General features: G+C 42.5%; 1 protein-coding gene across 1 annotated transcript in view; it reads left to right on the top strand.

Moving 5' to 3' along the window:
* khdrbs3 (KH domain containing, RNA binding, signal transduction associated 3) overlaps positions 1-13,711 on the top strand; it is a 73,333-nt gene extending 59,622 nt beyond the window's left edge. The window contains exons 7-9 of the mRNA XM_071913373.1: positions 1,443-1,525; positions 10,757-10,809; positions 13,352-13,711. Of these exons, the coding sequence (XP_071769474.1) occupies positions 1,443-1,525; positions 10,757-10,809; positions 13,352-13,443 (228 nt within the window). The 3' untranslated portion in view covers positions 13,444-13,711. The remainder of the gene's footprint in view (positions 1-1,442; positions 1,526-10,756; positions 10,810-13,351) is intronic.
* Positions 13,712-14,118: the final 407 nt, after the last annotated feature.

The raw sequence follows: 14,118 nt of genomic DNA, 5'->3' as shown, positions 1-14,118 counted from the left end.
GAAATTAGAGGCCATTACACTGTAATGACTAAGTAACCGAGACCAAACCTCTAGCCAGCGCCTATAGCTGAGAAAAACTGAAGCAAAAAACCCTCAGAAACAAGCAAGCATCACACCCGGGTCGCTTTGATGAACTTCATATGTAGTTCCTTCACACACACTTCGTTTTCTCGAGGATTAAAGATAAAAGACCGAACTCAAATGCTGTCATTTGGCAAATGCATGTTTCTAATCAGGCATTAGGGCCTTAATAATAATATGGATGTGATGAGTATTTTCTTCTGGTGCTAAATCTTACAGACATTCATTTCAAGCATGCAAATCAGGGGCAGATGGAATTAGCGAAGAAGTGTGTGGGGGATGAGAGATGTGTCGCTAGGGGTCGACGTCTTTTGTGGAACATAAGTCCCATTTATTCCAAATTAGGACGGGTGCGGCACTGTTTCCCTTTGATGTTCGTCTTGGCGGGGGCTCGGGCGGGGTGCAGAGGGGGGGGGATCGGGGCAGATTGCTGGAGCACAAACAGATGTTCAAGGCTCATCCTTTGAGGTGGTGATGAAACGTGGCCGGGGCGTGAGTCTTTACATCCCACTGTCACTCAGTTGACACGGAGACACAAGGGCAGGACTGCGGTTGACACTCCAACACAGAGCGGCGCGTAGTTAGACTTGGCAAACGCCACTGTACTCGCATGTGATTTGACTGGAGGGCACCGGTGCATTGCAAAGTTATAGTCTAATGAGGATGAAAGCACTACCCAGCGAGCATTTGACGGATGGTGATGTGTCACAGGTGCTCAAGTTCAGTGTCAAGTGAAACGAGCACACATTTTTTCACAATGCGATACTATGGCATGGTAAAAATTCATATTAAAACAGCTTTGGAAGCTGTTATGAACTGATATCAGAAAGATGTTTAGTAGGGATGGGACCATATGTTTATCTCACGATACGATTCGATACGCAATATGGAGTTCACGATTCAGTACAACCACAATACGATGTAGTAAATAAAAGTTCCATGACAACAAAGTCTGACTGTGTAGAATTATGTTGATTTCAGATGGCATTGGCTTGCTAGAATGTAAACAACAATTTAAAAATGTCATTACAAAGTGTAAATAATATAATTTGGATGGGCTAACCCTTGTGAAATTGTGATGGTCAAGCGTCTCATTTGTGATTACTATAGCAGAATAAAATGGACCTAATATCACGATTCATTTTTCTGCCCCATGATGCATATTGTGACATTTTTGTATTGCGATATATTGAATTTCAATATATCATCCCATCCCTAATATTTAGGTTGACGTTGTCCCAACTTTCATTTTGGGGCCATATGATAGGTTTTCAATGTTGCTGCAGGCCATCGTATTAACATCTATTCAATTCTAACTATTTTGACCTCAAATTAATAACATTTTGTCTCTCTTTCCTTAGGAATACGACGATGGCTACGGAACAGCTTATGATGACCAGGGATATGAATCCTATGACAACAACTACAGCAATCAAGGACAAAAGTAAGTACAGCATTCATTGCTAATAGTCACTTTCTTCTCCAAATATTTCTCGCTATGAGCCACTTACTTTAGGACAGCTCAAAAAAAGCAAAGCATAACTCATGAAACTCCACTTGTATCAACATAAAAAAGAACGTTGAGTCACGTTGAGTAGACAGAATAAAAATAAATAAATTAAAACATATCTGGGATTGTTGACAGGATGTTGCATACATGACATCCAGCATAGCCCACACTATGTGGAGACAGGATGTGGTGTGTATGTAGGAGTACACTGGCGCGAATGCTGAATGCGAGTTATTAATAACAATAAGCTACAGTCATAATGTCACGGACTGAAAGGGAGCAGTCAGAAACATTCAAGAAGCATAACAAAAGGTGAAATTGGATGGCATAGCAGGGTCTCTTAGTTAAGTATTACAGTTGTTAGCAGGGAAGCGTAGAAACTTTGGCTCAGATAATACGGAAAATACACAGTTTCAGAGGAGCTACATTTGCGTCAAACGTATTAATGGCAGTTAATTGAGTTAAATTCATTATCTTGGCTTTAATCACCCTTTAAAAGATCTTGCCAATAGTGTGCTCCCGTCAGTTTTTCTTCTTTTCTTCAGTGCGGTCGCTGTTGTGTCTCATGACAATGCAAAGCAAACTGTCTTGCTGGCATGTTGCTCCATTTAACAGAGGGTCCTGCGCAGCTAAATGCAGAATATTGATTTTCGTATATCCAGGGAGCGATCACCCTCCCTGTGTCACATAAGGTCAAAGGCTTTCGCTTTGGTTTGTTGGTGTCCCGCTAACAGCGAAACTCCGTCACACAATGTGCTCCGTTTATATTTGTCTGCCTGAGCCGTTTCATAGAGGGGAATGATTGTTGGCACACTTAGGGTGTCAGAAAATTGCATTGTATTAGTGGCAGCTGTAAAAAAAAAAGAAGAAGAAAAAAAAGGCAGAAAAAAAACATATTACTCTGTCCCCTGCCTTTTGTGAGCGGGATGGTCGATGTTTTCTTTTGTGGCGGTGTCAGGATGTATGTCACCCAGGCCTCGTCCATCCTTTGTGCTATCTCTTTTTTGGACCAGTCTCTCTCTCTCGCTCTCTCTCTCTCTCTCATCTTGAAGTGTTGGCTGTTAGATGTAGAGATGCTGGCTGGAGGGACGCAGGCCCGCCCTGGGTATCTGCAGCTATTTGTTTTAAAAGCAGCCTTGTGAATAATGGTGGGAGGGGGGGGGGCTCGGTGGGGGCGGGGGCAGCAGAAGAAAAATGGAGTCCATCATGTAAAGGCTGGAGGCTGGGTTGACTCAAAAGAGATTTTCATGTCTGTTATCTGGCGAGAGACGAGGCAACTAATAGGGCCCAGACATCGAAGCCTGCATCTCCAGAGACCAGTGATTCACTTACTTCTTCTCTTATTTGTGCGTGCTATGTCTCACATTTGCTTGAAAGGTTTCTGTTACTGTAAGCCGTGTGTAATAAAAGACAGGTTTATACAGCATTGTTGTAATGTGACAGCCGTTGGTTTGATTGACTCCCCTCTCTTTTTTCTGAGACCGTCTGTCCATAAACACAGAGGATACGTTGTGCGGCACAAGCTCTTTATTTGTCCGCTGTTGTGTCTTGTAGGCGTTACAATATAATTAGCATCATAAAACCGTCCAATATTGACAGGAATGATGAATAATGCTAGCATGTGACAACGTCAAGCGCTTGAGACTCTTGATTCTTTACATTTCCTCACCACAGTGTTTGATTTTGGAGCGATACAGAGACAGAATTGTGACGCAAACTGTAATCAAACAATCCATTACAACTGTAATCAAACAATTCATTATGTTTAATTAATGCGTTTTCTACATCAAAAGCGGCACTTTTGTGGCAGCTGTAATTAAGCCAACGTAATAATGGCGTGCCACTCGGTGAATTCCTCTTCAGTCACAGTCCCGTTTAGTTTCGTGATGGACAAAGGTGCAGCCTTTTTCGCCCTGAGCCTGAGGAAAAGTCGTGGCAGGTCCCAGCTGCAGCAGGGGCCTCAAGGAGTGTGTGTGTGTGTGTGTGTGTGTGTGTGTGCGTGTGTGTGTGTGTGTGTGTGTGTATGTGGACAAGATCTCTCCTAACAATGCCTCTCGCAGCCTAAGGAGCTTCCAGTCACCACATCTGAGCTCTGACTGCGTGGCAGGATTTCAGTAGCCGGAGGATAACAAGCAGAGCAATTTACCGTCTCTCTGTCATGGTATTACCCCAAAGGCTTGTGGTGCAAACAGGCCTGCCATTTATGGACACAGTTTGAAATTAAAGGATGGTTTAAAAAGGTGCTCTTCCTCATAAGCAGACTGTGATGCTGCACAGACAGTGGCTCCTGGTGCTGTATGTATCTTTAAATAGTTCCACAACACACGCAGTACATTTAGATAGAGAAAACATGGGCGGTTGATTCCTCTCTTACCTTCATTGTTCTTGTCCTTTCGCTTGATAAATTCAAAGTAGTGAGAATACTTCCACCCGGATAAAGTCACTATTTTTCATCTAAACTAGCTCAGCGTGAGAGGATGATGACTAATTATGATGAGGGATGGCGATTGTCCATGGATTTTGGATAATTCAACTTCAATCTGACTTTTAAAGCGGACGATAACAAAAGTAACAGCTATTTTTCTTCATCGATACCTGAAATATCATTCCTGACCGCTGTCACTGCCCAGCAATGACGACGATAAAATCTTAATGTCGTTCGCTGGGTTTAAGAATGTTACACCGAGGTGGAAAACGGCAACCGGTGACAAATGAGGCGAGACGCATGTCTAACCGCTCCTTACAAATTCCGTCGCATGCAAGAGCTAGAATCGAGTAATTTTGGCTTAATTCAAGTTGAAAGGCAAATAAGGCGCTCCCCAACCTTGAGACATGAGACTTAAGCTAAGCAAGCCCCCTTTTTTTAGATGCCCCAAAGACACTTCCAGACATTTACATCTTTCAGAAGAGAGCCGAAGCCCGGGGGGGGAACCTCGCGGAACGCTACCTCAGCATGACAGCCGTGGCAGTCGGTCCACTGGCTCCCACATCACAGCCGCCTCTCGCACTGTGTTTATGCAACATACTGTAGAGCGCTAATTTATCATCTTCTTAGGGAAATGCAGCAGGGCCTCGTCTCCGGAGAGAGCGAGCCGAAATGCGCCGCGCTCGGGTACCAATCAGGCGGAAGGTCAAGGAGCGCTGCTTGTGCGGAGAGCGTCTTTAATTTTATTAGCGCGCGAGAGAAGGTGATCTCTCTGCAGGGAAATGAGGAGGGATGACAGCTGTGGCGCGGCCCCGACTGGACACTCGGAGAGGTCGCGGCGAGGTCGGCCCGCGCGGATCAGAGCGTTATTTCATACTTGACACCTGCGAGACTGCGGGGCCGCTGACACCTCGCGCCTCCCTTCCCTTCCACCTTGCTCTGGTGCGCTGCGTCGGCGTCGGCGCGGCTCCCGAGGGGCCCGCGGTTACAAGGATAGCTGTGTGACAGTGTTTTAAAAAGGGCAGACGCATCCCTGAGGAGCAGCTGTAAATCTCCGTACAGGAGACAGGCGTGGAGGAGAACAGAGGAGGAGAGCTGCTGGATTTTCGGAATTGCGCCGGCGTGGCGGATCAGGTCGGCTGCTTGAAAGAGCCCCGAAACAACTCAAAACAACTCGCCGCCGCCAAACACACACACACACACACACACACACTCACACAAACTTCTAGTCCCATTCTATTAATAATTTAAAGGGGCAATAAGTAAGATTTGTACTGCCCCATGGCACAAAATGACCATAATATATCTGCAGGGAATTGATAGGGGTTTTGATCAATACTAATGACTCAACCATTATTTGGCCAGGTGCTGAGATTGCTGGCTTTCAAAACTCACATTCTGGCACATAGTCTTTTGGAACAAAAACACCCCACACCACCAGTTTCAAGACACACACTCACACACACACACACACACACACCCCTTCACATTTTAAACTGCTCAACAATGGAGGACGGAGATACGAACGAGCAGCTGTGCCAGAAACCTGCATAGGAGGAGATAAGTTCTATCAACAACACTGATATCTGTTTCAATGTAGACCACTCATCAAGATGAGTGACAAGTGTTGGGGCGGGAACTTAACCAACTGAGGGGGAGGGGGGCGGGACTAACAATACACTTCCTGTCTCAAGACAAAAAGTTACATATTGTAGCTTTAATGCTCCCTCAATAGGATTCACAGATTCTAGATAGTCACAGTATTACACTCATGTTTAGTGCAACCAAAACATTATTCCAAACATTATTATTATTAAAGTGTTGGACCATATGGATGAAAGATTATACTTAAAATAAAAGACACTATACAGTCTACACTGGTGGATGTCATGTATTTTTAGTCCAAAAAACCGTAACATAAATGGTCCGACTGAGACTAGAAAGAAGATTTGACTCATTTGTAAAGTAAAATCTGTGCCGCAGGCCATTTTGTCCTTCTTTGTGACACCTCAGCGGGGGTTCAACATTGGAGATTGCCTTGCAATCAGCCACCACGTTGAGCAATCACCAGTGTACCCATAAGGAGGGTTTCCATTTGAAATAATGTGAGCTTCATTTTAAACCGTACGACGGAAAAAAAGTAATGCTGCTCCTTTTTTTCCCCGTCCGTTTTCAGTCCATCTATTGTCGTCTTCGGAAATCACCGGTGAGTTCTGTACTGTAATCAGACCATTCAATGTGGGGCATTTTTCGTCAGCGTTTTATTGTTCATCCTCGTTCCAGGAATGAATGAAAAATGTGATTATACAAGTCAAAGAAGTATTGTCACTTAAGGATTCTTAGTCCTTTGTGTCCTTCATGATCAGTCAGCTGGGATAAAAATGTCCAGCGCGCATGCAAGAAGTAGGCCTGTACCAGAAAAGCTGCCTCTCCCCATGTCAGGCTGACCCCCAGTTCCTCTGCAGCCGCTCCTAATGTCCCACTTGATTTCTTCAAATTTATCAAAGAGGAATGGAAGAGTAATGGCGATATAAGAAAACAAAGTCCACTAGGGACATGTACTACATCATTCAGATTTAACACCACCATCTGTTTCGCGGCACCCGGGAATGGCAACATCAGTGCTTAAAATGAGCCATTCACGGAGATGACAGATGCCCGGAAGAGGCAGGTTCTTACCTGTGGAAAAGTAGGCCTGGAATCAGGTTCCTGATGAGAGACGCGCTCATCTAATAGGCGTTGTGTTTGTTCCTGGAGGTCCGGGGCCAGGGCTTTAGACAGATTGCCTTTCTTCGTGTCTTGGCCAGCTGAAGTGCTGGGAGACACAGAGCAGCGGACGCCTTCCGCTAATGAATGTCAAATCAAAAGCTGACCTATTTAGAAAGTCAAAGCACTTTCACACCTATGACAGGGCAATATCTCTACTGAGACTTAACCACCCCAGGCACCTCATCTCATGCTTGTGTTCATGCTGCCAGCTGTGCACTTTTGACTAGGCGAAGCTGTGATTTGGGATCAGTGGTGATAAACGCGGAATGTACGAGGGAATGTCAAGGCTTTTCAGTTGAAAGTTTCCTTTATTTCTCTAAACTATTACCAGCTGACAACATTTTCAATATTTCTTCTTCTTTTTTGTTTGGAACCTGAAAAACATGAGTATACTGAATCCTTTGAAGCTAGTGATGTAATTACTAGAAATTACATTATGAAATAAGAGTGTCTAGGTTTCCTTGCTCCATCATTAGCTGTTAGGGAATGTTTAGTTTGCTTGGAATATATAGTACATAAATATATACAGTAGCATTAATTGAAATAAGCCATACACCGTGGGAATGTTTTCAATTCTAGATGCATACTGTGTTTACGCCATTAGTTCACTTCATAGACCGGTGAGTGATGCTAAAATGTGCCGCAGGGGCTTTCGACTGCGCTGAACTTTGGACCGCGCATACCAGAAATTTCACCCGAATCTTTGACCTTCAGGATGCATCTCTGGACTCGCCCATCTCGGTAATTGAGAAGGGAAAGTCGCTATGGGGAGAAGTTGTGTAGGGATATTGATAAAATGTCACCCCAGAAATTAGAAGCGCCTAACAGCTTTTGGTGCACTCTTCCTCTTTGTGCAAAGAGCAGGTCTGACCCGGCAGCTTTCAACATACCAGAGCACAGTTATTGGTCCTCGCAGTCTTTAAGAGTAGTGGTGAACCGAAAAAAAACCATTTCGCAGGCATCTGAGCTCTGGGTTTCTGCGAGAAAACACAGTGAAAATATATTAAGTGAGGAATAACTTCAGACGGCCTACAGCTTGTGAGCAAATCTCTGAACTAGTGTTACCTGTGCTGTGAGGCATCCTGGTTTGTGTGGTTTGTGTTTTTTTTTTATATTCTTAAATATGAGAGAGCGTTGTACAGGAGAGCCCGAGATTATCCAATATTTGTCATATGTCTGGAAGCCCCTGTGCCCGATGTGAATTGTGGCAAATTGATTTTCTGACATTCATAAAAATTGATGTTTATTTAGAGGGGGACCACTCTGGAATATACCCTGGCATTTTAGCATAGTGTGAAATCTAATTATTTAGTATCCTGTCAGGTCTTGTCAAGGGGTACACAACATGACGAGCCAAAACATGCACTCAGTTGTCGCATGTGTGTCTCTCTCTCTCTCTCTCTCTCTCTCTCTCTCTCTCTCTCTCTTTCTCTCTCTCTCGCTTCACCAATGAGCGGTGTCAAGGATATTCCAGTGACTTGACACCCATGGCAGATGCAAGGTGGCACCTCTGCCGCGAGGGCTGATTGGAAAGCTCGCACTCTGAGCAACAACAGCTGGCCTCACTTCGTGAAGGGAGACTACATTAGCACGAGGGAAAAGCCTTGTTTGCTGCTGTTGGGTTTGCATTGTTTGTAGTTGAATCATGAGCTGTGCAAAATTTATGCTAAGCCTGACTTAAGGCGCAAACCTCTTTAGGGAGCTGTCGCATGTCTCATTAAGCCGGCATAGTGCTTTTAAATAGATTCCTTCCTCTGTCCCCAATTGGTCATGTTAGGTTGTTTCTTTACAAACACTAGTTTCAGAAAACAATGCAACAGTCAATCAGCTTGTCATGATGTTGCTACTGAATGGCATCTGTGGTGGAAAGAGTTCCAACATATTCTACTCGAGTACTTGAGTAGAAGTACTTTTCTCAAATTCTATTTTAGTAGAGGTAAAATTACTGCTGTAAAAATGTATTCACATAAAAGTAAAGAGTAGCTAATTTAAAATGTACTTGAAAGTGACCGAGTTACATTTAAAATAAAAAAGACATTGTTACATACAGTATGATCTTTCCCTTGCAATGTAAGAAAGATGAGAGAACAGAGTTCAATATGGGACATTGAACTGGGATGTTGAACGTTTTCAAAATAAGATTCTGAAATTCATTTCATTATTTGACCTATAATATAAAATTAACTGAAAATGTCTGTCCCTGTTATTCAATAACATTACTACACTGATGTTTATTTTGTTATAGCTCCAACTAGCTAACAAGGCTAATGAACAAGCTAGACAACAACCAGGCTAACACAAAGTGGGATGGATGACTTTTTGATAATGTTAACTGAGCTGCTATCATGGATATATTTCAGCATTTCATGTTACAGTTAGTTAACGTAACCTTTCCTCCATGTGCTTTAGCAGGTTTGATGCAGATGTAGTTCATATCTGGCCAGGTTCTGATGCAATGCTTATGGAGAGCCGCTAAAAACTGTGCTATAGATTGTGCTATAATACTTACGTCAAAAATAACTTAAGTAAGAGTAAAATGATTGACTTCATGAACTACTCAAAACAGTACTATTAGATTGAAAGTGATCTCAGCTCTCTGGCTCCCTGGTTGATCAGCTGCCTCCATCTCTTCCATGGAGTATACAGTTAAGTTAGGCTTCTTGGCTAGCTAACATTAGCAACTGAACCGTTAGCAAACCTATCTTATAGCATATTACTTACATACACTATATGCGTAATATATACTGTATACATCCATGCATTGATTATACAACAATACACTTTGTTATTAAATGTGTCGTGTCGTACGATCGCCATATATTTCTCCATACATCACTGTATGGCAAACTACTAGATGAAAAACTGAGAAGTAAGTTCTCCTGTTGTAACCTATGATGTCTGGTGAATTAATTTGCATACGAGAGGAAGATATTGGGAATTATTGAAAATTTGCAAAGATGTGAAGATTCATAATTAAGGTTACATTTTCACAATAGTACTTATTTTTATTAAGTGGCTACTGCTCAATAAAGAGCAGACTTAATAGCAGATTTAATTTGCAATTTGCAAATGTCCTCAAGTGCTGATGTCATTCGATAGAGAACTGAAGTGTCTCACCCCTGACTGATAGTAGTCCTGAATTTTGCTTTTGAAGATCATGGCGTAAAAAAGCTACTCAAACGACAGTAACGAGAGTAAATGCAGTGCGTTACCTCGTCTCGTATGTCACCACTGTCACCCCTAGTTGCCCTCAGAAGCGGTGTTGTGTTGATGTGGTGTGTTGAGGCTTTGGATGGTGCCTTCAGCTCTCTAATCCGCAGAGAAGAGAGGTGCTGCTGTCACTGACAGACTGACAGGCAGGCAGAGAGGACCCAGCTGTGATGGCTGGCGTCGGCTCAGTGGCAGCCTTATGATGAATTGCCTCTCTTGAATGATAGCACTGTTACTGAATGATACTGACGCAGGATTGTTCTGTCAGCATCTCACCGGCGACCGCAGATAAATAAATAAATAAATAGCAAGAAATGAACCACTATGCCCCCCTCCCCCACATCTTTTTATTTTTCATTAAAGTTGCCATCTCTCATAGATCTCCATATGCGGTGATACGGAACTGTAAGTTTGTGCAAAAATATGGCGAAGGAAATTGCCTTGTGAAAGCGCAAATGTAGCCCAACTTTTGAGTGATTGGAGGCCGTCTGATGGTTGCTTTCTACTTTTATGTCCAACAGAGTATAGCTGAAAAACGCCTCCTGTGTGTTTCCCTCAGCGACACCGTATACTCTGTGATTGCATATTGCTAAATATGACTTTGATGTTCTTCCATAATAGGCCTACTGAAAATGAGTAATTTATATTCCATTTATCTGCTGATAACTGCAATTTGTGCGATGCAAAGTATATCATTTTTCTCTTATTTCATGTTTACCGATAGATTCTGACTTCCAACTAACTGTTCTCTCTTTTCACAGCTCAGATGACTACTATGAGTATGGACACAGTGGGGAATCATATGATTCCTATGGTGAGTTGCCGTTTTCTCTTCAAATTTCCCCTCCACTGATAATGTGATATGATGCGATGCAGATGCAGTTGTGCAGCATGGTTCTGTAAAGTAGCCTGTACCCCCCCCCCCCCAACCCCCCCCGCCCCCGCCCTGTTATATAAATACACATAACAGAATTACTAGTATTTTTTTACTGCAGTTTTTTAGGAGAACTACAGGAAACTACCCTAAAACGCAAGGCTTATGGGTATCAGGTGTTGACATCTGATACCCAGCAGTTACTCATGCTAAGAAAGCCTAACATAACAAAATGGCAAAGGTCAGTCTGGACTAATGCTCATATTCAGCTATTTCTTCCTGTGTTCTTAACTGGTATGAACACCAGAGACGGTCAGTTACAGCAAAAAGCACAGACAAGTCCATCACGCTCAGCTAAAGTTACAGGAACTGGAAGCAGATTTGTTTTGACTCCCCCTGCCACCAAAATCCCTAACCTGGCGGGACGACAGGTCACCAAAACTCTGTCTAATCAACGAGCTTCTTGTGAGTCCATGTGACTTTTGTTTACAAGCCCTGCTTCACTTGTAATTAGGCAGTCCTAAACGAATCAAATACAAAAATGCAACAAAATCAACTTTTCCACTGTGGTTTGGACCAAAGATAGGTGTGATCGCACCCTGAGAGTTTGTTGGTGCAACACCCCGTCCCGTCTGGCTCGGCGCTCGGCTTCATGCCTCAGCTTCGTGACCAGTCTCCTGTTGGGATGCTGTACATGAAGTTTAAAAAGAGATGCGAGTTGCCATAAAGTACACACAAAGTTAACACCGCTGAGACAATGGTAAACAATACTTGTTTAACATCTCAGTGTTTTGACAAGATATGAAGCCGGCCAAGGTCACGGCTGCTGCAGAGTCCCCTAACACATAGAGTGCAACAGAACAATAATGGAGCTAATACAGTATATGCTGTTGAGCTGCAGGTTAATCCTCCTCTGGTAATGAGATATACACTGCACTATATAACTCACACTGAGAAGCTTCTCTAAGGTGTTTAATGCACAACTTGCAGTGGAAAATGCATTAGTACACAATTAACTCATTATTGCAGTTATATTCCAGAGGCTGCGGTTCAATTAATAGTGTTGCTTAGAACATGCTGGTGTGCACCATTTAATCCTCTGAGAAAAATCTATTCTGACCATGCAGCTGCAAACTTAAAAATATAGTGTTAAAAGAGTGATGGATTAGTTTGTGCATTCGTGTGTGCTGAGCTAAGCTACAAGCGCAAAGATTTAACTCAAGTATTTGGCTCTCAGACAAGGCTACAGAAATGTATGTTCTATATGTAAATGTTTTTTTCTAACATTTGTTTAATTAGCAACTTACTGTAAGTAAGAATGCATTACTTTTTGCAAATGGATAATATAATTACAGTTGCTTTTTTAATTACCGCAGTGTTAAAGTACGCTAAATCACACTTCTGTGTTAAAGAAATTTGTGCTGCACATTTTTTCATGCCTTAAAGTACAATGAGAGATGACTGCTGTGATTTTGCTCTGCGTATTCTTTTCCGTGTGAAATGTACACATCGCTAGTTATTTGGGGAAATGAGGAAAAAGTAGTCACTGTATCCTTTGCATCATTACATTTATCGATTTGATTTGATTTATCTAGATCCCCATTAGCTCTGCATGACCAACTTATTTTTATGATGAAGGGATTTGAATGTGTTCTTAAAAGTAAGTCAGAACTACCACAACAAATGTGTTTTGGAGGAAACTTTCCCCAACTTTGCTGACCACACAAGCAGAAGAACCAAGCAGCGTCAACTCACTGGAGTATTGCGCACCGACACATACAATGAAAACAGCACAGCACATAATTGCTGCATAGGTCAAAGAGAAAAGGCGCTCGACAGTTCAAAGGAAACCAGATAAACAGGGTTGATGCGCATCCTTGTTCTCAACACACAAGGTTACCTTGGTCCGTTTCTTTAAAGTGACTGTCAGTGAAAGGGTGACAGGTTTAATTAAGGAGTATTGGTTATGGGCTGCCAACAGAGAGCCTGCCACTGAGAAAAAAACAACCCTTTGTGAGCCTCAGCTCTAGGGAAGAGTCTCTGCTGGCTGGAGATCAGACAAAGGGTGCCATCGATACTGGCACTTTCACATTGACAGTACCGGGGGGTGAGCAGAGGCTGATTTGGGCTAATGGTAATTGTGACCTTTTTGCTGGGAGCCACTAAACGGGTCCTTTTCAAGTAGCTATTTGATCCTCTCATTCAATTATCTGATATGCATCCTTCCAGGTGAAAGTCAGGCTTCTTGGTCTGACTCTGTGTTTGCTCTCCAGGCTTGAAACAGTACTTTTGTCATTAGATTAGCCACATCAATACCACACATGCAAAGGGCTCACAATTTTGCGATGCATCGCTTCCACGGAGCAGAACGTATTTACAAGGCTTACATGACTGGTTATGAGTGTATGATTAAACTAGTTATACAGACTTCACTCCTCTTTAATCATTCCCCATCTGCTTCTTTTGTTTTCCTCCTAATCAGGTCAGGAAGAGTGGGCAAATAACCGCAGCAAGGCACCGTCAGCACGAACAACCAAGGGAGTGTACAGAGATCAGCCATACTCCAGATATTGAACTGTTTATACAACCTGCACCTGAGTCCTCATGGCTGTTTCAACTCAAGTAATGGATTTTTTATGGACGCTCCCACCTTTTTAGAATTGAAAATGAAACTAAACCGCCTAATAACGCAGAGGAAACGGCGATAGCAAATACGATGAATCCATAAAAGTTGTTTTAAAATGGCAGCCCCCTGATTACAAAACTTATTCCCACTGGGCAAAAATGTGTAAAGCAATTTAGATAATCTATCCTTTCCTCTAGGAGAAAATCGACTGGACATTGAGATTAAGAAAGACTCCATAGTACATTAAGTTTCTCTCTCAGCTATGTGATTGTAAAGAACGACATTGTATCAAGCTATTTTACTTGGTAATGATTACTAAATCACTAGAAGATGTTGATACAATGTTGTTACACAGCTGCCAGTGCAACTTAATTTATCACCCTCTATTCTTTAAACCTTGAAATGCGTGGTTGATCACTTTAAAATGTAGTAGTTTAGTTCTAGGAAAGTGCAGTACTGTAGATATTTTTCTGAGGGGTAATTGGTGAATTGTGTCCCTTGTAAATTATACCTTTACAAAATGAAAAGAGAAAAGTCATACTGTATACATATTGTATTGCTGTTTTCTCCTTTTTGTAAGATAATAGTTCTTTAGTGTTAAAGGGCTTATAAAAGCATGGTGT

Source organism: Centroberyx gerrardi, chromosome 19 (genome assembly GCF_048128805.1).
Source record: "Centroberyx gerrardi isolate f3 chromosome 19, fCenGer3.hap1.cur.20231027, whole genome shotgun sequence".
Classification (NCBI taxonomy): domain Eukaryota; kingdom Metazoa; phylum Chordata; class Actinopteri; order Beryciformes; family Berycidae; genus Centroberyx; species Centroberyx gerrardi.
Note: the sequence above shows the minus strand (reverse complement) of the source record. Positions and strands in the feature narration are given on the sequence as shown.